This window comes from Myxocyprinus asiaticus, chromosome 9 (assembly GCF_019703515.2).
Source record: "Myxocyprinus asiaticus isolate MX2 ecotype Aquarium Trade chromosome 9, UBuf_Myxa_2, whole genome shotgun sequence".
NCBI classification, from domain to species: Eukaryota; Metazoa; Chordata; class Actinopteri; order Cypriniformes; family Catostomidae; genus Myxocyprinus; species Myxocyprinus asiaticus.
The window spans coordinates 4,026,242-4,048,734 of record NC_059352.1 but is presented as its reverse complement, the minus strand read 5'-3'; the positions used below and the strand labels follow the sequence as shown (position 1 = coordinate 4,048,734).

Below are 22,493 nucleotides of genomic sequence, written 5' to 3'. Positions count from 1 at the left end.
ATCAACAAGGCATTTCCGTCCACAGAACTGCCGCTCACTGGATGTTTTTTTGTTTTTGGCACCATTCTGAGTAAATTCTAGAGACTGTTATGCATGAAAATCCCAGGAGATCAGCAGTTACAGAAATATTCAAACCAATCATCTGGCACCAACAATCATGCCACGGTCGAAATCACTGAGATCACATTTTTCACCATTCTGTTGGTAGATGTGAACATTAACTGACCCATATCTGCATGTTTTTATGCATTGCACTGCTGCCACACGATTGGCTGATTAGATAATCGCATAAGTAAGTAGGTGTACAGGTGTTCCCGATAAAGTGCTCAGTGAGTGTACATAGCTTTAAAAGTAGCAAAAAAGCATCAGAATGTTTTTGGTTGTGATGTGGGTTGGTTTGGGGTTATAGGTTGTCAAACACCACCATAATTAACATCTTGCTTATGTTATCTGCAATGACACTGTGACTGTATATACAGCCGAAGTGGCTATGATGCTGAGAGCTCTCTGTGCTCCCTCACTTGTTACTTGAAACTCTCAAGGGGAGGAGTTCACCAGTGCCACATGTCTGGCTATATATCTGGGATGACCCATCTTCAGTGTGAGCCGAAGGACTTGCTAGGTCAGAGGGATCCCTGAAGCGGACAAGCATGCCGGCCAAACCAGCCCCGATAAAGAAGTCGGCCAAGGCCGCCAAGAAGGAAGAACCAGCACCAGCACCTGAGCCCGCACCTGAGCCAGCCCCTGCCGAAGTTGCACCCGTCGAGCCTGCTCCTGCTGAAGCTGCCCCAGCGGAGCCTGCCCCTGCTGAAGCTGCCCCTGCTGAGGGCGAAGCCCCTCCTGCTGAAGCCCCACCAGCTGAAGCCCCACCAGCGGAGGAGGCAGCACCTCCTGCAGCAGGTACTGTCCGGTGTCATGCGTAATGGAGATATCCAAACCCCAAACTTACCCATGACTCTTAAACCGATCAAATTTCCAAACTGCAATTATAAATAGATACTGTTAATGGGTAAATGTTACGGAGAAAATTCAGGTAATTATATTTCACCCCACAACCAAAAAGAAAACGAAAAGAAAAATATTTACATAAATACAGTAATGGTTGTTTATTAAAATTGGAATAAATTAAACTCTTATATGCAAAATTTGCTTACAGCAAAACTTGGAGGAAAATGGGCTTAATTTATATATGTAAAATATAATTTATTACTTTTCTTTATAATTAATTTGGGCTTTCTTTTGATTTGGGATGTAAAGAGAATCATCCTGTTTGTTATTGTTTTTTTATTTTATTAAAATCAGCATAAATTCAGTAGGCTGCAACAAATATTACCATGATGTAACTAAAATTTTAATTATATATACATTATATATATTTCACATTACAAGTAGCAAGAATACATTTTTGTTGCATTAACGTAACAAGAATTAGGGGGTAAAAAAAATAAAAAATTCTAAATGGGAAAAAAGGGTCCTAGAATTTGCTCCCCTTTTGGTATAAATATGATTTCTTCTTTTTTTTTTTTTTTTTTGATTTTGGAGTGAAATATGATCCGGACATTTTTTTTTTGTCAGGCTTCATGAGACTCTTATCTATTACTTGCAATAATAAATACAAACAAACCTAAACTATTAACACAGTTAATTGATGCATGCATGCAACAATTACCTTCTAATGCTTGAGAACTCAATGCGCATTGCTGCTGTAGCCAAGAACGCTTGGTTCTTGATTAAAGGCTACAGCTGATGTTTAAAAAAACACCAGTGAGTATTTACACCTGTTCACCTCTCCTCGCTTCAAAACTATGTTGATTATAGCAGCTGTTCACACCGACCTACCCAATGCTTATTCTGCTACTTTTACTTTATTTTAAGCATGCATTTGTTTTCCTGGAAAACTTCACAGCAGCTATTTCATCATTTTATTTTATATTTAAAATACTTGTAAAATGTTATTTAAAAAAAAAAAAAACGATATTCTTTATATAAAATATCTTTATTTTAATATTTTACTTTAAAACCCTGTCGTAACATTCTACTATCAGCTCTATAAGGACTCTAGCATATTTAGGTGCCTGCTGAGCTCTTAAAATGAGTGTTTACACAAGCTCAGTTGCTGCTTTGTTCATAAACCCAATTTCTCACTATAGTCTATGCCTGTGATCATTCATGCGATAATCTGTTTATTTTACTCTCTAACAAAAGCAAAGTATCCAAATGCTTTTCACCGCCAGTGCAATTATTATTTGACACCAGCCATATCCACTGAGGCCTTATAAGCCAGAGGAATTTAGAGCTTGTGGCTTCCTAAGCACTCCATTTACAGCCCCATAGACCTTTAACACAATTTAACAGCACTGCATTCAAAAGTAATAAAGATTTGCCCAGTCTTTCCCTGTATGGAGGTAAATTTATTTAACTAGGTAACATTATCTGAAACACATCCATTAACAGTATTCATGATACCTTAATGGGTCACACCAAAATTGGGTCTATATTTGGTCTATAACTACTTGTGCCTTTACTGTTTTGTCTTTTAACTGTATTCTGTGCATGCAAAGCAAGCCTCTAACATTCCGACCTCTAACCTTTATAACATTGAAAAATTATCTGCTGCCCTAATTGCTTAAGGAGCTGCTGTGGCCAATGCTACGCCTGCTGCTGAAGCCCCCGATGATGGTAATAACAGTCTCAAAACGAAGTTTTTCTTTATTTTATTTTTTTACAAATTCTCTCTGCTCCTTTTTACTTATGGTGCATTCACAACATATTGAAAATACTGTAATTATGCATTTCCAATATGTAAAAGAACTAAAATGATATGCCGTTTCAGCGTATGAGCGTTGCCATAACGTGAACAGCTCGCAACAAACACAGAACATTCCCCTAATGTTAGCATATGGTTCCCATCTGGTACTTTTTGGGAACCAATTCCTAATGTTCCTGGAATGTTATATTTTATGTTTTATTTTTAATAACCATAAACTAACGTTTCCAGAATGTTCTAAAAAACAATGTAATGTAATGAGTAGACTTTCCGTGTTATCATCTCGTAATTACAGTTATTCCAATATGACTCGAACGCAGCATTATATTGCTTAGGCCACATCCACACTAATCTGTTTAGGTTTGAAAACTCAATTTTCAGTTCCATAATGTCATTGTTTTCCAAATGTAGAGCGTTTTCGAAAGTTGCCGTTTTCGGTGGAGGAAAACACCGTTTCAGTGTGGATGCAGTAAAATTGATGCTTTTTCAAACAAAAATGCATTAATGTGGATGTGGCCTTAGTTTAATTAAAAGAATAGTTCCCCCAAAAATGAAAATTCTCTCATGATTGACTCACCTTTAAGCCATCCCAGATGTGTATGACTTTTCCTTCTTCAGCAGAACCGAAATGAAGATTTTATAAGCATATTTCAGCTCTTATGTCCATACAATGTAAGTGAATGGGTGCCATCAGGCTGCTGGCTGTATGATGTTCAAAGGTAAGGATAATTTTTACACAAACCTATCAATTTGCTTCAGAAGACATTAATTGATTGACTGGAGTCGTGTGGTTTACTTTTATACTGCCTAAATATGACTTCTTGACCATCAAATAGCCTGTCGCCTGATGGCACCCATTCACTCGCATTGTGTGGACATACAGAGCTGAAATGTGCTTATAAAAATCTTCAATTTAGTTCTGCTAAAGAGGGAAAGACATAAACATCTGGGAAATCTTAAAGGTGAGTCAGTCATGAAAGAATTTTCATTTATAGGTGAACTATTCCTTTAACCCACACTACAGTTAACGAAAACAATAGCAAACGCTTTTCCAGCATTTTGAGCAGTTTGCTCAGAGTTTTGGAATCTAGGCTATGTTTATATTATTTGTAACGCTCTAACATTTAACATCAGCTGCCGCTGCCGCCCCTGCTGAGGAAGGCACTGCACCCGCTGAAGGACAAGCCCCCGCGGATGGTAAACAGCTACCGTAAATTAATTTGACGCTGCATTTGCTGTCAAAAGGCCTGCTGCTGCACATTAGTGAGAAAGGGACATTAAAGTCAACACGAAACAGCGTTTATAACATATTTTATTTCCGTAATAGTGCGACATATTCCTGAGTGAAACATGATATTCAAAGAGAAAATTTTTGTGGTTTTATTCATTAGAAATTTATTGGTAGGTATTGGTGGCATCAGCCAAAAAGGAAAGCCTTTTCAGAGGCGGAGCAAGTTTTACAAAGTTTTAAGATATTTTTTGATGTTGGAATAATATTCACAGATGAATCTTGCACAATAAGACCAGAAATGTGCATTAAGAAAGTAATCTTTGGGTCATCTTTGGTTTCATGTTGACTTTAAAATGAATTTATGCAATATCTTATATAATGTGCACCAATTTTGTAGCATTACTTGATTTGGAAATCACTTTGAGTTCATATGTTTTGAGAATTCATCTTTTGGATTACACCAAAATATATGGCTATTCCATAATAAAGTATTTGAATATAATGCAAGTATAATTAGATGTAGATAAGCAAAACTAATGCCTAAAGCTCCTATTGTATGCTGCTTTTATTAATGTACACCTGCCTATTTAACACCAGCTGCTGCTGAAGCTCCACCTGCTGAGGAAATAAAAGCTCCTACACCACCTCCACCTGCAGGTAAACCTCTGAGAAGAATCCAAACCGCTCCGCTCAGAGCAGCACAAGTTTACCAATAGATTATACCACTTTAACATTAGATGGAGTGCCTAAATTATACTTTGAAATACTAAATGGCTGTTTCTCCTCCAGAGCCCACTAGCGAGCCATTGGAGCTTGGTGTTGAAGATGTCAACGATACTTCAGTCACCATTGCATGGAGACCACCCGCCACCATTGGAAATTCCGGTCTGGATGGGTACACTGTGGAAATCTGCAAGGAAGGAAGTAAGTCAGATATTCTTCACCGCAATAAAGTCGTCAAGCAGGATTAATCTTAAAATCGAAAGCCCTCTTTGTTTGATAATGGTGGCAAGCACTTAAAAAACCACCACACAATACTGTACCTTAAATTAAACACAGTAAAATGTTCATTAGCATTTTATTGGCCCGTTAAACCTATCAGTTGCACCTGTCCCCAACATGTCATAGGCAATATTTACACCCCCACCTAAGTTGTATCCCTATATGGAGTGAGGCATTTCTAGAAGAGCCATGGAGAAATCTGCTTGGTAAGAGTAGGGTTGTAGTGTTCGTGCCAGTGGTAGACCCAATAGTCAAATCTGGTACAGTTTATCTTGCTGATACAGCAATTAAAAGTCTAAATGCATTATGAAAATGGGGCATATCCACTCACAGAAGTTAAAAGTTTTTTTTGATATACAGTACATTTATTTATTTCAGTATACAGTATTTGGTCATTTAAGTCACACAAAATGTCTGAATGCCATTGCTTGACATATCAACATATCAAACCAAGTGTCATTTCTTTTAGATTACTTTTAGCACAAGTACACTTTCCTGGCAAAACGAAAGAAGTTTGTAAGGTTTTAAAGGTACTCTGCTAGGACACCTGTGTGTACTTAAGTGGAACTGACTTGATACATCCACTTAAAATCACCAAGACACCAGTTTATTAAAAGTCATTGAGCAAAAATGGCTGAAAAAAGCAAAGTAAGTTCTGAGAAAAGCTCCAGCAGCATTTGTTTGCAAGATGTCCTTTGCTTTCATCACACTAATGTGGGCATTCGTTTTTCCCCATCATAGCTGGTGACTGGAAAGCCGCTAACGAGGAGCTCACCATTTCCTGCCGTTACATCATTAAGAACCAGACCACTGGTGACCGCCTGAACATTAGGGTGGTGGCCATGAACCCTGGCGGCCGCAGCCCTCCTGCCACACTGCCTGACCCTGTCCTGGTCAGAGAGGTTGTGGGTAAGTTAAGATTCTACTGCCCAAAAACCACAGTTGGCCTCATAAAAACACATATCTGAGGGTGTTCTGAGTTCACCCCCCCAACTCCCACATACTTTTTGAGAAATAATCATTCAGCTGTAAGAGTTTAATTTTGCTTGGCTGTAGTGCAAAGAAAACTTCAAGCATCAAGCTTCTTCCAAATAGTTGCGTCTACAATGTTCAAGTGGTAAGCAGTAATCCTACAATGGTTAGCACCTACTGTATTAACCAGTGTCTACCTTTAAGTTCATTAGGGTAGACTACTGGGGGAATGTGACCAGAGACAGTATAAGGAGTAGAAAACATACCACTTATAAAAAATTAATGGGAGAAATCGTAATGCTCAATATGGCGGACGTAGGAATGGAAGTCTTAACTTTAAGCCTTTTTGATAGAGGCCTCGTTATTTTATTTTTTACAAAAATGTGCATGCTGGATGAGCCTGACAAATACAGGTTTTAGCTTAAGAAGCACAATTTATAATGCCTTTTATCATCCGATTTTATTGCTGATTTGGCATGTTATTGGAGATATCTGTCTTTGCCCAAATAGATAGGAGCTGTAGGCTACTTGTAAGCCAATTGTTTAGTTAGATTTGGTTGCCATGGGGCATTGCCAAGATGGCCGCCAAGTGGCTGTCTTGCCTTAAAGGGACTTTCCTCATATTATGTCACTTCATGTCACATGATTTATATTCATGAGCCAAGCTGACAAGGTCCCCTGTTTGAAACATAGCTTTCCGTAGACAGATGGATTACTGTAAAAATTGCAACGTACAGTCACCCAACTTTTTCATACATGTAGCAGCTCCAAAGATTGTGGGGCCTCCTCTTGCAACTCAAGTATCCTGGACTTCAGAGCTATCTCGAGAGGTGAATGTGGTACCACGTCAAGCCCACCTCTCATACTGTTCTACAGGGCCCCCTAATTGGTTCTGAGTGCATGCCAGTTGTGAAAAAATAAATCTACCTGACAGGCTCAAGCTCATAGAGGTATTGCCTTACAGACATGCACAAATCAGGCAATGGTGTCAGACTGTACGATACAAATACCGTGTTCAGTCCAAAATGTAGGGTTATCGTGTAGCGGTATCATCTGTCAGAACCATTGTAAACACCAATATTTGGCTCTGTATTTTCTTTTTTGCTACAAAACCTTTGTCGTCTCATAGATTCAACTTGTACGGCACAGTTGTGTCGTTAAATAAGCATTGAGAGAGAGAAGTTTGAACAGTATACTACATGCGATCACGTTATGGCAGAGCATTTTGTAAAATGCTTTTCATGTGCGAATCCTTGTAGTTACTATACGTTCTTCAAGTGTGCTCAAGGTCTAAAGAAAGAAATCATAAACATAGGATGGAAAGTCAAGTGGAATGGGAATGTAACTTGAATCCGATCTACGCAAAAGGGGGGAGGGGGAATTTTGGCAGAACTCTGATTGAAGGTCTGGTCTTCTTGCTGCATTGCCTTTGCTGGTAGCCCAATGCATGTTGATGTGTTATGTATTGCCTTTTCCAATATGAACAATCTCTGTTGCAGAACTGTAGAAAATTGTTGGTAAGTGCCTTCAATTAACAAGGATTATGTGGAGAGGGTTTTGCATGGCTTCAAAGCCATTGACAGCTCGCCGTCTGGACCAGTGTCAAACTTCTTCCTTTAAGAGCGATGGCGACAAGTGCAAATGGTTTGAGTGGGAGGATGGGATACATTCCCATGTGTTCTCACACTGCATGAGGAGTCAAGTGGCATCTAAGGTTACCCATAAGGCTTTTTAGCTCGCTAGAGATGCTATTTATTTATTTAGATGCATGCTGTATGTTTTAAGAGTTAGTGTCGGGTAATTCACTTCTAAAAGGCTTCAAATGGTTTTCCAGAATTGGTTCAAGACTGCTATAGATTTTTCCAGATACCAGTGCACTATTTTTCTCCAATGCATTGTTGATGTATGCAACTTGTAGACTCATCAACAACAATCATCAAAATTTTTGGTGCATTGACAGTTGTTCATTAGAAATTTGTTTTAATTTATGTTGAATTGCATTTCTGAGATCTTGTCTTGAAAATATCAGATCTTGGAGATGACAAAAATCTATACGACAAGAAACAAATGTTTAGCATTTTACAATATACAAAAAAACATTAGTAAATATGTTAATAATAATAAATAATAAAAAACTAAAAATAATAAATTAAAAATAATTAAATTAATAAATAATATATTTAAAGTTTTTAAAGAGTTATATTTTTGACCATGAATATATTTTACAAACGAAAATATTAAATATAAGTATTAAATTAATTATTATATTTATTTTTAAATATTGCTAATATATAATAATTAATACAAAATATAAATATGATTCATGTATTTAAATATTTATTAAACATTAGTAATTTGATTAATTTATATGGTATATTTTATTAAAATAATTTAATAATATTTGCAACAAGTATCAAATATATTTTGGCAAGCTGATAATGTATTCTATGTGATTTCTTATTTTGTGATAGAGGGCATAGCGTCACATATTATTCATACTTCAGCAATCTTAACTGTTGAATGTAACTGAAGCTCTCCATCATGAGTTTTAAGGGGTAAGAGTGTAATGGGACTGATCTATTTAAAGCTGTGATGAGTTCAACAGTGCCCCCATTAGCATTTATGCTAGGTCAAATAATATAATCTCTCCAGTGTGATGTTAATCTAATCATTAGAACAATGCACTGGCACTGGCAAAATGGCTTTAGCCTCCACTTTTCTGTGAAGTTTACATCTCTTCTACTGATTGTGTGAATGTGGAAGCTTTTGATAGTATAGGCTTGCAGTAGACTCTTTAACCATCACTAAGTTAAAACTGGGGGTGAACACTGTAGCTGAGGATGAAATTACAGTTAGCTTGCACACAGCTGATCTTAAATGGAAAGCTGGGGTTGCATTTAAGTTAGCAAGCTAGTTCTTATTAGCAATATTTGCAGTAATTGTGAATTTTGACTTTCAAACACTGCTTGATACATGAATTTATATGCTTTTGCCAGGTAACCTAAAATGTGTTCATGTGGCAACATCTAAATTTACTGTAAAGTCAAAACTTATTGAACATGACTGAATCAAGCTGACTACATTAAAAGGACATTTTCACTTTTTACTCTTTACAAACAAAATAATTACTAGTGATTTAATGAATACGATCTTAATGCACACTTCATTTTCAAACTATATACATCCACATTATTGTATGTTGTTGTTGTTTTTTTCAGTCAGGATCACTTCCATCAAATGCATAACTTTTACTGACTTACTGTATAAATAATTTGAAGCAATCTGTTGGTGTTGGCAGTATGGTTCTATTCTGGGCAAACTCCCCGCCCATCCATGTTGCCATGCATGGACAGAGCAGGAAGAGCAGCGAATCAATGCCATCCATGCATCCATGCATCCATGCAATAGAGAGAATGAAAGAACCATTCTAATATGTGTCTGAATTGTATTGGTGGACGTCATGAATCAGCTGCGCATCAACTGATTGGAAGCTTGACTAATGTGATGCTTGATTTTTTAGTTTTATAAAATTGCCATTGTTTTTCCATTTACAGATCGCCCCAAAATACGTCTGCCACGTTTCCTGAGGCAGCGCTATGTGAAAAATGTTGGCGAGAAGATCAACATTGTTATTCCCTTCAGTGTACGTGATTCGTCAGTTTAAAGTCCACTAAAATGCATGATGAAAAGATTTAAAGTTGCTAATGGCTTAACTCCTTAAGTTACAGTGTGTAACTTCTGTGCTACTGGCAGCACCAAACAGAATTGCAATCTGTAGAGAATTTTGTTTTTCCATTAATTAATTTTATAATTTATAACATTATACATTTGCACATATACAGTGAAATTCTTTTTTTCAGATATCCCAGCTAAGCTGGGGTCAGAGTGCAGGATCAGCCATGATACAGTTCCCCTGGAGCAGATAGGGTCAAGGGCCTTGCTCAAGGGCCCAACAGTGGCATCTTGGCAGGGGCTTGAACCCCCAACCTTCTGATCAGTAACCCAGAGCCTTAACCGCTGAGCCACCACTGCTCCCATTAGAATCTATCCTGCTAGTTCATGGCAACTAAACGTTGCTTTCGAATTTTATACTTTTGAATGGCCGTCAGTGGAGAAGTATGTTTTTTTGCACACAGAATGGTGTATTTATGACATCTACCAGCAGGGGCTAATTGCCCATGCCAACCAGCCAAACTCTCACTCCCTGGGCCTTAGGGCCTTAAGGCCCCCCACCCCAATAATCAAAACAAGCAAGTACAACCCCCCCTCAATAGTTATACAATGATCAATGGAAACATGTAAATTCTTCACACTGTAACCCCCCCCCCAGTGTTCAAGCCAAATCTACACCCTTGGGCCAAAGTATACTTCAGTTTTCCACGTAATGCAAATTTTGTCTTTAGCACAGAACCTGTGGACTGTCCATTTGCAGCTCAGTTTTTCTAGACATGCGGACAGTCCGCATCTTTGTGCATCGCCTGGAACATGAGCCTGCGGTTGACTGTTGTCTGTTGAGTATCACAAAGCAGTCAGAGTGTGCATTTGTCAAACCCGTCCATATGGTCTCGCATTCAAAAAGAGTATAGTGCAAGATGTAATGGATGGCAGAAAAACAAAGTATACCCAAAGTATACCCTTGCCTCAACCAATGCCATGAATTTGGACTGTTTCATTAACACTTGCAGTTCCGTTTGGTGCAGAAATTACAGCTTTAACGGTTTGCTAATTAGTTGGAAAGGGAAAAAAAATCATTTGTTTTTGGTTATTCTTTTTACAAGATGTTATTTAGTTGTACATGTATTCATCCATTTTCAATTTATTTAAAAAAATGAGCTTGGTTCCTTTTCGATTTTGAGTTATTAATACCAGTCTTATATTCTTACCTCTAGGGCAAACCACAACCGGTTGTCTCATGGACAAAGGACGGTCAACCTGTTGACACTAAAAAGGTGAATATTCGCAACAGCGACAAGGACAGCATCTTCTTCATCCGTGCTGCCGAGAGAGCTGACTCCGGTGTATATGAGATGTGTGTTAAAGTCGACAGCTTTGAGGATAAAGCCCAGATTACTCTGCAGATTGTTGGCAAGTATTCTAAAAGATGCTGTCAATGCAAGTCGTACATGCTATGAATCATGTTTTATCTTGGTTTGGGGGGGTTTTCAACATTGGTCTTGTTGACCTGTTTACCAGAGTTGCCTGGACCTCCAGCCAGTGTCAAGATCATGGACACCTGGGGTTTCAATGTTGCTCTGGAATGGACCGAGCCGAAAGATAATGGAAACACAGCAATCACCGGATACACCATCCAGAAGGCCGACAAAAAGACAGGGGTACAAGCTCCTTGGTATTATCATGTTGTTATGGACATGGTATTCTTTGAAGTACCTTGGAGCACCATGATATTTATCAAAGTACCGTAGTATTATCATCTGATACCATCACTTCCCACCACAGTAGGGCTCTTCCTCTAAACTGCAGAGAGCACAAAATGTGAAATGCCAGCCAGGCGACATTACAGCAAACGAGGATCTAATTGATATATTCTGACAGTAGTCGTGGGTAGAGTTTTCTGACCTCTGTTGCTCTTTCCTCAGGACTGGTTCACAGTACTGGAGCACTATCACAGAATGAATGCCACCATTTCAGACCTTATAATGGGCAACACCTATGTCTTCAGGGTCTTCACTGAGAACAAGTGTGGAATTAGTCAAGAGGCCACTGCCACAAAGACCTCAGCCACAATTCAGAAGACAGGTGAGTAGTTTTCTGAATTTTGCCACAAAAATATTTTATTATAAATGGCTTTGTGGGCAAAAGTGAAGTGAACCGTGCGATACAGATTGAGACTGATTCCGGAGAATCAGTTTCTTTCGCGAACATGCTGGGATTCTTGTGTGTTTGCCGCAGTTTCAGTTGCAATCGTTATGCATAACATACGAATCGCAATGTCGTATTGTGATGTACTGTACTTCGGGATACTCAGTGCTAATGGTGCATCAAACTACATCATTACACGCCAAACAATTTCGACTTTGACTGTTTGCCACTGACTTTTTGAAGCGCAACTACCGGTTACTTGCAATTCGCATGGGCGCACTGACGAGTGAGACTTTGCGTATCCACTGTAGATATAGTGAGTTGTGCAGTACAACACTGAGAGCTTATTACATACTTCACACTATTCTTGAAAAATCACCCTCCTGCATTGTTTTTTATGTACAGCATAGGTCTTAATAATACATGAAGCTTGCACTGGAAAGTGTTTTTAAGCCCTGTGCAGGTCATGTGAAAGGGACTATAGTTGACTGATCTGGCATCCTATCTCGGTCATTTAGTTAAAGTAAGTCTTACTGTGTTTTTTAATTAGCTGATGATGTTCCTGCTATTCTCAGTGCAGTGTGTGTTTGTGTTTAGGTATTGATTACAAGCCTCCAGAGTTCAAGGAACACGACTTCTGCGAGGCACCCAAATTCACCGCCCCCTTGGCAGACCGAAGCACTACTGTCGGCTATAACGCCAAGCTGCTTTGTGCCGTTAGGGGATTCCCAAAGGTACATGATTCCTCCACATGCCATAGGCCAGGCTAGCATGGATAAGAGGTTCCATACTATTCAAACTAAAATAAGTCCTTGGTTATAAGAATAGACTTGAAGACAGCATCATGTAATGTTAAAATACTCAATATTTCAAAAGTATAGTCACAAGAGGTAAACATGATTTTAGTGTGATCAAATTGCTTGCTAACCTTTTCTGTGTAAAGGTAAATGCAATTTCGTTGCCATGATGACACAACACCTGTAATACCGCAAAAATTACAATTTAAAAATTGCATCCTGCTCAATAGCTTTTTGTGGGGATCGAACCAGCAACCATTCAATTACAAGTCCTGAGCTTGATTAAAACAGAATGGTGTAGACGCCATCTTTTTGTAATTAATATTTTTTATTAAATCTTACAATAATAAAGAAAAGCAAAAACATATATATAAATATATACAAACAACATTTAAACCCCACAACTACCAATCCCCACCCCCAAACAAACATCCCCATGGTCACACATGAGTAGATGGTGTAGACGCCATCTTTAATTTGCCACAAATTAAATTTGTTTTTGAGTTCCTAGGTGAACTAGTAGAGAATATTGCTAGCAATGTCAAGGTCATGGGTTCGATTTCCAGGGGACACAAACATTTATAAAATGTATACCTTGAAGGCATTGTTTGAATGCCAAATGCATAAATGTTAATATCGGGTAAAATTAAATATGGCATCTACCCTGAATAAGGTCCATAATATTGAATGTTTGAGCAGTCCAAACAGGTCATTCTAAATTTGCACAGGACAAAAGACCTTGCAGTATGTTGTTGGATCCTATTCTCTGTTTTTAATTCCAACTCTCAAAATGAAACTGTTGGCCAAGTTACTTTACACACAATGGTTTCTCTGGCTTTAATAACCATCCTTTTGAGCAGATGAGCCCCATTTAATTTGCTAATGTGTTAAATTATTATAAAGAAAGTGCTGATAGGTATTTTGCATTGAAGATTATCAACACTTAATTTGTCATAGGGTGTTTGTCGGTTCAGGTGACGACTGAAATGTAGGAATCTGGCACTTACATACTTGCAGAGATAGTGGAACTCCTGATGAGGTTTAGATAACTAGAGGAGGAACAGCATGAGCTGGATAAGTGAAATTCCTACATCACTATGACCGGATGGGCATTCAAACACCAATATGTGGAGCCCATGGCACTGGAAATGGAAGAGCGAGACTGCATAATGGAGATGAATGGCTCCAGTATCTTCATCCAAGTACACTCAAAAAATTAATTGAATTGTAGAAAGTTTTAACAAGTAATTTAATGCCTTTCATTCATATTAAGTTGGTTTCATTGAGCCAAAATAATTTAGTTGGAGTAGGTCAAATTAATGTACTATGGTATTTTTAACTCATTTTACTGATTTATTTTAAATACCAATGAAACAACATTAAAGCTGCACTACGTAACTTTGTGCTCTTTAGCGACATCTGTGGTTGAAATTTTAAATTGCAAGCAATTTGTGGAAGAACACTTTACGTGAGTCGTGTTTCGCCACTGCTCTTCTGGCCGATGAATCTCATGATTTGAGCTTTGCTTGTGTGTGATCATGACTGGAGATATTCAGAGCTGGAGTCATAACCTGCTATTTTCATATTAATATAATGGAAGTTCAATGGAAGACTTTATTATTGTTATATTGTACAGCCTCAGTTGATAATGCAAGTGAACCATAATACTACAATAGTATGTCTTTGCAATGCTCACAATAACACAGTAAACTAAAAGCATAAAACAAGGATTCAATAATAATGGGGATAAAATATACTTTATTAAACTTGAAAATAATATGTTTAAATATGCATTATGACAGTTACAAGAAGTCAATTTCAGAAGTCATACATATTAGTAAACATGTCACAGTAACTTCCCCTGACAACATAGATACATCGCGATTGGTTAACACGAGTCATTTTTGAAGTTTGATTCATACAAGCATGACAAGCAATATAAGCTTCAACAACCCAACCAGAAAACATATCCAAGCATTAAAGCAGGTAAACAACTTCGCCAAACGGATAACAGATAAACATCTATACTGATTGTTGCGATGCTGTCCTGAACTGTGTGAGTGTGACTGACCAAACTGTAGTTTCTTTCTTCTTTTTAACAGCAAACTAAAACACTGCATTACCGCCATCTACTGTTAACATGGGAACGAGACAGCCGTTCTAATTTCCTATGTTTATGGACATGACGTAATGATGTCATTAATCTTACAGTTCATACGAAATCTTTGTTTTAAACACTGACCCTCAACACTTATTTAGTTTAATAATTTTAAACCATGACTTGCACTATAAATAAGTAATATTGGCATTATGTTAGCCAGAGGGGAACTGGCTCCCACAGTGAGCCTGGTTTCTCCCAAGGTTATTTTTCTCCATTAACCAACATCTTATGGGGTTTTGTGTTCCTTGCCACAGTCACCTTCAGCTTGCTCACTGGGGTTATAAATACAATTATTATTTAATTACTTATTTTTAAACAAAATTCACAATCGTATCAAAGTTTTATCAAACTACACAATGATGACTCTCAGACATTATAGATATTACAGTTTCATTTTCTGTTAATGCATGATCTTCTGTAAAGCTGCTTTGAAACGATGTGTGTTGTGAAAGGCACTATACAAATAAAAATTACTTGTACGTCATAAGCCAGTGATTTTGCACCAAATCTGACCCAAGAGCTCAAAATACAAATAATTTTTATAGACTTACCATAGTGAATCGGGGTAAGGTAAGAACATTGTTTTGAACACTGATTGTTAATGTGCTCAATCAATAATGGCAATTTGTTCATTTTTAACCAAAAAAATCTTAACACTTAATTTCAACACTTGTTCTCCCTATCCAATCTCTTTCTGGGAAATTGAAATCCCCTGCCCGGTTTCATTAATGCTACATTAACACCACAAAAAGTATTCATGTAGTCCTAACTCAAATGGATTAAATAAATGTTTTACAAAAATGTAAATTGATAGAACACAATGAAATCTTGTTAAGACAAAATGTTTGAGAATTGTGTTGCTTAAGTTATTTTAATTAAGTAAACTGAACAAGCAGCAAAAAAAAAAAAATCGCTTTTTTTAATTTATTATTGTATTAAAAACACTTCAGCTAACCAGGTTCAGTTAACCTAAGTTCACTTTAAACTACCAGTATGCTTCATTTGAGAATCAGCTTTGTCTTAGGGTTAGGGTTAGGGTTAGGGTTAGGGTTAGAATCTCCTATAAAAAGGAATCAAAATAGAAATACATGTCTATGAAGCAATTGTTGGCATACAAAGCTATAAGTTCAGAAATGTTGGTACTGGAAGAATTTGATTAGAAAAGTTTGAGTTCATATTGAGACTTTTGATTTCAGATTTGGTATCTGGCAAATCTGAGCATAGTTTGAGACACGGTTAAGATTTCTATTGAAACGCTTGAGGAGACACGTGCAAGTGAAAAATATGAGAAGCAGGAGACTTAAGACTCCATTTGCTCTCCATTTAATGTCATTGGTGTCTCAGAGAAACAATTGATTTATTAAAGTGATATCACTTCTTATAAAACTTTCCTATGGGTAGGATATCCTGAAAATGCCCCAAGACTTGTGATTGATTTTTATTTGTGTCAAACATCTTTACAGCCCAAGGTTCAGTGGATGAAGAATCAGATGATCATTGGTGATGACCCTAAGTTCAGGCAGATCAACAACCAGGGCATCTGCTCCCTAGAGATCCGTAAGCCAGGCAACTTTGATGGTGGCGTTTACACCTGCAGGGCCAAGAATGAGTACGGAGAGGCCTTGGTTAGCTGCAAACTGGAGGTGAAACGTAAGTCAACACAATCTTAACATGAGCTGTGTCCCAAATGAAGCAATATACACTTACAATATATACACTATGCACTCAGCTATGTAGTGTATACACTCACTGGCATAAAATCATGCAGATTTGGGTCAGGAGCTTCAGTTAATGTTGTCATCAACCATCAGAATGGGGAAAAAAAATGTGATCTCAGTGATTTGGACCGTGGCATGATTGTTGGTGCCAGACGGGCTGGTTTGAGTATTTCTGTAACTGTTGATCTCCTGGGATTTTCACACACAACAGTCTCTAGAATGTAAAGAGAATGGTGCGAAAAACAAAAAACAACCAGTGAGTGGCAGTTCTGTGGGCGTAAACGCCTTGTTGATGAGAGAGGTCAACGGAGAATGGCCAGACTGGTTCGAGCTGACAGAAAGGCTACGGTAACTCAGATAACCACTCTGTCAAATTGTTGTGATTAGAATAGCATCTCATAATGCACAACACGTCAAACCTTGAGGCAGATGGGCTACAACAGCAGAAGAACGCGTCGGATTCCACTTCTGTCAGCCAAGAACAGAAAACTGAGGCTGCAGTGGGCCTACCATCTGTTCTAAGCTGACAGTAGAGGTACACAGTGGTACCCATCCGCCTCAATGTTCGACGTGTTATGTGATCAGAAATGCTTTTCTGCATAGAACACATGTTTATTTGGGTTACTGTCACCTTCCTGTCAGCTTGAACCAGACTGGCCATTCTCCTCTGACCTCTGTCATTAACAAGCTGTTTTCGCCCACAGAACTGCCGCTCGCTGGATATTTTTTGTTTTTCGCACCATTCTCTTTACACTCTAGAGCAGGGGTACTCAACTTTGGAAAGCCGCGGGGCCGGAAGGCCACACTCTTTTTTGTATTTGTTATTTATTAAAACATATTTTAATTACTTTTTTATATAAGGTGAGCATACTTCGTTATATACTATTTAATACATCATGGACAAATGTAATTAACACAAATAAAATAAAACATTACATTTAGATATATAGCAAATTATTGTAAAAGTGTGGTTCTTTTTTTTTTTTTTATCCCCTTTTCTCCCAATTTGGAATGCCAAATTCCCACTACTTAGTAGGTCCAAGACCGTCAATCTGCGCATCTTATCACGTGGCTCGTTTTACATGTCACCGCAGAGACTCACAGCATGTGGAGGCTCATGCTACTCTCCGCGATCCACGCACAACTTACCACGCACCCCATTGAGAGCGAGAACCACTAATCGCGACCACGAGGAGACTACCCCATGTGACTCTACCCTCCCTAGCAACCGGGCCAATTTGGTTGCTTAGGAGACCTGGCTGGAGTCACTAAGCACGCCCTGGATTCGAACTCACAACTCCAGGGGTGGTAGTCAGTGTCAATACTCGCTGAGCTACCCAGGCCCCAAAAGTGTGGTTCTTTAAAAAAAATAAAAACTGTAAAATACTATTATTATAATGATCATATATAGGCCAATTCACACTTTTACAAGTAGCCCTCATACTGCAGTAGAATTCACCACTCATTTCATACAGTGCCATCAAAACATGACATTTATTTCCAATACTAGCTCCAAAAGCACTCAACACCTTTATTGCAGGATTACCCTTTTTTCCCTGTTATTACTGTTTACAACGAGCATATACAGTATCTCTGTTTAGTTCGTTTGTCACCCGACACTCGGTTTATTCGCACTATGGCAGTGACGAGCAGGTGTAGAAGAAAGACTCAGCGCGTGCATGTTTAACATGACTGAGAGTGCGCACAAAGTATTATCAACGCACACGTGCAGACTGACCCCGCACCTATGTTATATAAAGTGGCTTATAATCAGATTTATATTCACGGATTTGTCATTTAATCCATTATTTTTATCCGTTTGCTGTTTCTTTTCCTCTGTACCAGTTCATCAGATTATCAAAACTGAGAATTACCATAAATGCAATAGAAAATGGGCACCTCAAAATTCATACAAATTCAATAAATGACAGTATCATGCAAGTCACAAAAACATGGTTTTCGGGCCGGATTCGGCCCACGTGCTGCCTGTTGAGGACCATATGGCTCTAGAGACTGTTATGCGTGAAAATCCTAGGAGATCAGCAGCATTGGTAAATTGTTTTTTCTTGTTTTAAGCATAAACCTCACAAAATGTATCCTTAAAACAAAAGAAACACATCTTTTTTCCCTTGCCGCATTGGAACTTAGCTTGCGAACTGGAGGTATCATACGTTACAAATGTAAAATGCGTTTAGCTGTAGACTGATCTAATGATACTGTAATGATAGTCAGATCATCTGAGTGTGGTATGATTTGGATCATACCCATGTACAGTTATTAAATTAAAAATCATGAATGTCTTTGATCAATGTAATCCACCCTAAGTCATGCTAATACAAATGCTTCAACTGCTCTGGGTCATGTTATTGTTTATCAAGTTACAGTATCAATCCGCAGGCGTCTTTTAGCACTTTATTGAGCTGGACAGATTTATTATTAGTATAAAAGTATTAATTGCATTTTGAAAGGTTTAAAAGAAAATCAACATGTCAAACATAACAAGACTTATCCTTGATAAAACTCTGGTGTCACTTAAAGGTTAACTTGCATGTTTAGTTGGGTGCCAACTGCCAACTTTGTATCGAATCATTCTGTACATGCATACTTTCCCCCCCCACAAATTCTGTTCAGACTTCCAGAATTTTCTGCAAGGATTAAGGTGAATCTCAAAGCCTGTCAAGAACATGTCCAGGTCATATTACACTGAAAAATCTAAAAAATAATAAAACTTGATATTTAGGACTTATTTAAGGACCGCTCCTTAAATCGGTTTTTGTGCATTGTGAGATTATTTTAATGACAATTACTGTAATGCATAAAAACATTTACAGATTATTTAAAATATTTATGTACCATGGCAGTATTTGTTTTACAGCCTTTATGTTGTAAATATAATTGAAATGTATGCTTATATTAAAGTATTGTGTATAAAAGGATGATTTTATTACTGTATTACAGATTGAGAATCAAATGAGAATATTGTAAAATCACAAACAAACTAAAAAAAGAAAAAACATCCAGATGCACTGCGGTAATGAAGGGAATTTGCATAATTGTCATGAAAATAATGTCACAATGCAAAAAAATCTTTATTTTCTTTATGCAGAATATAATTTCTTATTTTTCTCTTAATTTTAGGGTTAAATTTGACCTCTGCAGTTTTTGTTGTCTTAAAGTTACTGGACTTAATTGCATTCTGGTTTTGTTTTCTCTTCACAGAGCCTGTGATTGCTGATGCCGACAAGAAATAATTTCAACAGCCACATTCATACAGGTCAGTTTCTATTTTTAGCCACATTCATGTATGACATTTTGGTCAAGAATAATGTATTACAAAAATAACCAAAGATGAGATCACACCAATTTCATAATATTCAACCATTACAGAGTGAGCATTTCTCATAACGCGAGATGGTCCCAAAAGCTATTTAGTTGTTCATCTATTTGGGTCTTGACAAGACATCTGTCTTCCCCCAAGCTTGACCTTACATGGGGGAAATTCGGAGAGTGCGGCCCCTGCTGCTGGAAGCGTTCGAGCGGCAATTCCCCATAAATTAATGCTGTGTTATGACTCTATACGTGTACCGCTGGAGAAACAAAATTACATCTCCCTGACTCATCTCCCATTAGACACTGATGAGTCACGTCTCCAGTAAAACTTGGCTATATATACTCTAAAACAATTAATGATCCTGTTGTGAGAGGAACTCAACTGAATGCAAAACACTTGAATTCAATAGAGGGGATTTTCTTTGTTGGTAAAAAATCTATAGAATTTTTGTGTGATGCACAAAACCTGTCCAGGCCATATTTTACCCTAGAAACAGTATAAATAAATAAAAATCATTATTTATGATTATTCTAATTATAAAAATAGAAATTTTGCATTGACAAAATAAAGCCTATTTTTAAGACCGCAAAGATTTTTTGCATTGTCACTTTACTTTCATGACAGTTAAGCTCGTTTTTTCACCAAACAAGGCAAAAACCAGAGTTCCCATTATTGTAAGGCGAAAAAAAAATAATGATGAAATACTTTTTAAATTGGTTTTAAACTCAATTTAATGCATGTCTGAACAAGCAGATTGAATTGGGATTATTTTCTTTATTATTAAATTATGCAATGGCAAAAAATAAAATAATAATAATAAATTATAATTTTTTTAATATAATTTATGGGTTAATATTCAGAAAAGTGCCAAGGTCATATTTCACCACAAAATAAATAAATAAATAAGAAATTATGTTTTGCATACAATAAATCAAGCCTATTTTTTGTAGTACAGCAATTTGAATTTTTTTTTTTTTTTTAACAATTTTAACAGTTAAGCAATTAAAAAAAAAGACAATTAAGCAATCCCCCAATCTCTCATTAATGCAAGACAAAAATTTTACAAAAAAATACAATTTAAATAAAATATATTAGTAAAGCATTTTTACATCTTGTTTATTTTTGTTATTTTGCCGTAATTTATACTGGCAAATAAAAATTGTCATTTTTTAATAATGCCTGAGCACCGAAACCCAGTTTAACATTTAAACAAATGTTCAGAGTTCAACGTGTTAACATCCATTGACAACATCTGAGACATGCTGTCAGTGACCAGATAAAAAATACATTTGACTCGTCTCTCAGTTTGTAAAAACAAGCAAAACTCTTGTTTATTGCAATGCACTTACAATAGAAGTATATGCAGCGTGAGAAGAAACTACTAGAAAAGTAGTCCCACACTTAAAGGACAACTTACAAATTTACAGCTCAAATAATATAATTTTATTAGGGAAAATTCATATAAGCTCTGCCGCAGTCTATACTGGCAAATAAAAAGCATTGTATTACAATAGTTTAAAAATTACAGTAATAAGAATCACCATTAATAATGAGGATTACAACAACAACAAAAAAAAAAAAAACAACAGACAAATACAAACATAAAATGCCTGCAGTCATTACAGTAACGTGCTTAACTGTCATAAAAAATACCACATTGCAAAAACCATATTTGTTTTATAAGAGGCTTCATTTTCTTTATGCTAAATATAATTTACCTTTATTTATTTTTTACTTTTGATTTTGGGGAGAATGTATTCAGAGTAGTAGTAAATTGTGTTGTCAGAACAAAAGGTGATGCAGTAAAATCGGGCTTGTGTTGCTAAAGCTCACCCTGCAGTTTGAGTTTGTGTCACTCGGATGTTAAAATTATTTCAGGCTGTTCTGACACCTGTTCCTTGTTTCTTCCTCTCTCCATGAACTCTAGTCCCAGATTAGAAACAGCAGAATGTGGAATCCCTCACTAAAGGTGAGAACTTGCACGCTTTGGAAGATTCTACAGTATTGTTTATAAAACGAATAGTTTCTGCTTTAAAATCTGATTGGATGAGACATGTAAAATAACCGCACATCAATTGAATTCCATGTTAATGTGCCAAGTTGCTACAAACCATTAAAAGATGTAAAAATGTCATGACTTTGCTTTTTCTTTTCCATTTGTAGGATTGTGAAGACGTCTTTTGCTGATGAAAAAAAATCCTGTACTGTACATATGAAATAAAAATATATAAAAATAGACATTTTGGTCCTTTATTATATTTAATAGCATATACTTGCTCCTGACTGTGTCCGATGATGTAACTTAGATCACGTCCCAACCAAACCAACAGGACCATCCAGTGTGTGTTAAATTAAACTAGAGCCTTTCACCCAGATTGTCTTTTGTCATATTTTCATAATGCAAATAATACGTGTTAACCTCTGTTGACAACATCTGTGACATGCTGTCAATTACCAGATAAAAAATACATGTGACCTTTGCCTCTATTTGTAAAAACATCAAAACTCTTGTTTACTGTAATGCACCTACTATAGAAGTCAATGGGGCAAGAGTACAAATGACTAGAAAAGTAGTCCCACACTTAAAAGAACAATTTACAAATTAAATTTTACAGCTCAAATTACATAATATTGTAAGGAACTATTAATATAAGCACTTGAGCTGCTTATTTTTGCTTTAAACTGTCAGGAATG

At 37.0% G+C, this 22,493-nt stretch overlaps 1 protein-coding gene across 2 annotated transcripts; it reads left to right on the top strand.

Moving 5' to 3' along the window:
• The first annotated feature begins 591 nt into the window (after positions 1 to 591).
• On the top strand, positions 592 to 22,037 carry LOC127445650 (myosin-binding protein H-like). Of its 2 annotated transcripts, XM_051705864.1 has the most exons (13): positions 592 to 900; positions 4,596 to 4,655; positions 4,788 to 4,922; positions 5,742 to 5,909; positions 9,527 to 9,615; positions 10,862 to 11,057; positions 11,166 to 11,305; positions 11,570 to 11,729; positions 12,390 to 12,526; positions 16,214 to 16,400; positions 19,688 to 19,742; positions 21,727 to 21,768; positions 21,963 to 22,037. In XM_051705864.1, exons 1-11 carry the CDS (start codon positions 651 to 653, stop codon positions 19,717 to 19,719), a joined length of 1,554 nt encoding a protein of 517 aa, XP_051561824.1. In that variant the 5' UTR covers positions 592 to 650; the 3' UTR covers positions 19,720 to 19,742; positions 21,727 to 21,768; positions 21,963 to 22,037. The 2 variants fall into 2 exon arrangements, with proteins under 2 accessions (XP_051561824.1, XP_051561825.1); XM_051705865.1 differs by lacking the exon at positions 4,596 to 4,655 and having other exon boundaries at positions 593 to 900.
• Positions 22,038 to 22,493: the final 456 nt, after the last annotated feature.

Bases quoted from the DNA above. Each gene is read 5' to 3' on its own strand.
- LOC127445650 (XM_051705864.1), top strand. From the start codon at position 651: ATGCCGGCCAAACCAGCCCCGATAAAGAAGTCGGCCAAGGCCGCCAAG. The intron at 4,656-4,787 runs GTAAACCTCTGA...TTTCTCCTCCAG, and splicing joins TACACCACCTCCACCTGCAG to AGCCCACTAGCGAGCCATTG. The intron at 12,527-16,213 runs GTACATGATTCC...ACATCTTTACAG, and splicing joins CCGTTAGGGGATTCCCAAAG to CCCAAGGTTCAGTGGATGAA.